Source organism: Gossypium raimondii, chromosome 8 (assembly GCF_025698545.1).
Source record: "Gossypium raimondii isolate GPD5lz chromosome 8, ASM2569854v1, whole genome shotgun sequence".
Lineage (NCBI taxonomy): Eukaryota > Viridiplantae > Streptophyta > Magnoliopsida > Malvales > Malvaceae > Gossypium > Gossypium raimondii.
Window position 1 is genome coordinate 32,085,757 of NC_068572.1, and position 2,651 is coordinate 32,088,407.

General features: G+C 40.6%; 1 protein-coding gene across 1 annotated transcript; it reads right to left on the reverse strand.

Annotated features, from left to right (window-relative positions):
* Window positions 1-764: 764 nt before the first annotated feature.
* On the reverse strand, window positions 765-2,207 carry LOC128043026 (uncharacterized). The gene has a single exon (XM_052634820.1). It carries the CDS (start codon window positions 2,205-2,207, stop codon window positions 765-767), a length of 1,443 nt encoding a protein of 480 aa, XP_052490780.1.
* Window positions 2,208-2,651: the final 444 nt, after the last annotated feature.

The following is a 2,651-nucleotide window of genomic DNA, read 5'->3' on the forward strand; positions in this document are numbered from 1 at the left end:
CCTCTCTTCTCTCATTGGTTGCATGGAAGAAGATGAAGATTCTTCATCTTTCCTTCCATACATATACTAAATAGAATAAGAATAAAATATCATTTAAAAAAATCAAATTAAAATATTAATAAACTAATATTTATTTAATTAATTAATCTAAAATATCACCAACATCATCATTGCCTTCTAGATTTCTCTCTCTTCTAATTGACCATTTTGCCCTTCATAATCTTTAAAAATTTCATCCTTGAGTCATCACTTAATTTGGTAAAATTTTGATTTAGTCCCTCAAAATTCTTCACCTTTTCAATTTGGTCCTAATTCATCCATTTTCCTTACTTTCTAGATTATTCCACCCTTAAAATATTTACACTATTGGTCCTTCAAATTTTTCGTATTTACAGTTAACCCCTCAATTCTTCACCTTTCTTGAATTAATATGTCATAATATAATTCCCAATGTTGCCATAACTCAAAATTTCCCATTTTGTCATTTTATTTCATTATTTTACTATCAAGGATACCTACTTTCTAACTGTAGTAAGTTTCAGGGTATTACAGTAGTAATTTTAGGGATATTACACCACCTGACCCAGAAATGTCACTTCTCGCAACTAGAACTCACACTTACTGAACTTAGCGTACAGCTGGTTCTTCCTAAAAATTTGCAGAACAATTGGAAGAAGAGCATCATGTTCATCCTCGGTTCTTGAATACATCAAGATATCTTCTATAAGTACCACCAAAAATCGATCCAAATAGGGCTGGAATACTCAGTTCATTAGGTCCATGAAGGCAGCTGGTGCATTCATCAGCCCAAATGGCATCACTAGCAACTCGTAATGACCATAACGAGTCTTCAACGCAGTCTTATACCCAAAATGAAGATCTATTTTGGAGAAAACTGATGCTCCTTGCAATTGATCAAATAAATCATCTATCCTCGGCAAGGAATACTTATTCTTGATAGTCAGTTTATTCAATTGTCGATAGTCGATGCACATGAGCATGGTCCCATCCTTTTTCTTTATGAACAACACTGGTGCTCCCCACAGAGACACACTAGGTCGAAGGAATCCTCGATCCAACAGTTCTTGGATTTGAGCTTTTAACTCCACCAGTTCCTTCAGTGCCATCCTATAAGGGGTGATAGACACTGGAGCCGTTCCTAGCAGAAGCTCAATTCCAAATTGAACTTCGCGGCTCGGAGGCAACCTAGAGAGCTCATTAGGAAAAACATCGAAAAAATCCTTAACAGTTCTGACATCCCCAATAGAAGGACCCTCAGAATCAGATGCACCAATATAAGCTAGAAACGCTTCACAACCCTTGCGAACCAATTTTTCGGCCCTTAATGCAGAAATCATATTAGATAGAAAATCTCTTTGCTCCCCAATCACAGCCATCTCCTCATCCTCAATAGTCTTTAATATCATATGCTTAGCAGCACAATCCAAACTTACACGATGTTTAACCAACCAATCCATCCCCAAGATTAGGTCGAATTCACCAAACGGTAGTTCCATCAAATCTGCTAGAAATATAACTCCTTGAACCTCTAGGGGCACATCTCTGAACAACTTGTCTACTCTTACTGATTGTCCCAGTGGACTTAACACAGTCATCTCATTAACAGTACTCTTACACATGATACCTAAGGTGCTAGACACAGTACATGCAATGTGTGAATGCGTAGACCCTATATCAATTAAAGCAATGTAAGATACATTATGAATTCGGAACGTACCAGTTATAACATATAGAGCATCACCATCCTCTCGGTAACGAGTAGCATAAACCAGTACTAGCTGCCTCGCCTCATTGTTACAAACACCTCTGTCTAATGTTCCACAACATCGTCCTACACCATTTCCACCTCTAACCTGTCCACGGCCTCTCGGTGGCTGCTGACCACCTCTCACTGGCTGAACAAAACCCTGACCTACATCTTGCATTTGAGTAGGCCTTTGGGGACAATCCTTAACTTGATGCTCCTTAGATCCACATCTGAAACATGCCCCAATCTTCTTCCAACACTTACCCAGATGATGTCTCCTACAGTCAGTACAAGGCTGTAGTCTAGCAATAGTAACCCCAGCTCGGACTGGCCCATCAAACCTGGGCTTCTTTTTAGGCCTTCTAGAAGAACTTGAGGGCTCCGAATCCTTCCTATACCTGCCCCTATCTTTCTCCCGGTTCTGGCGCTCAGAGCGCATCACATCCTCGGTGATTTTTGCCTTTTCAATTAGGGTAGCAAAATCTCGCTCCCTCTACAGAGCTATCACGACTCGCAACTCATCCCGGAGGTCGTCCTCAAATCATACACAACATTCATACTCAGTCGCCACTATCCCACGTGCATAGTGACTCAGTTGCAGGAACTCTGCCTCATATTCTGCCACACTTTTATTCCTCTGGGTCAAGCTCAAAAATTCCTTTCTTCGGGAGTCCACAAAACTTGTGCCCACATACTTTCCTTGAAAAGTCGACTTAAAGAAATCCCACGTTAATCGATCGGCCTAGTACCCTCTCTCACGGTAAGCCACCACTGATAGACCTCGTCTAGCAGTAAAGACACTGCACCTTTTAGCTTTTGCCCAGAAGTGTAGTCGAGATCATCCATTATTCTGTCCGTGGCTTCCAACCAGTATTCAGCCACA

What these genes read in the sequence shown, in the direction of transcription:
- LOC128043026 (XM_052634820.1), bottom strand. Translation starts at nt 2,207, where the DNA reads ATGCGCTCTGAGCGCCAGAACCGGGAGAAAGATAGGGGCAGGTATAGG.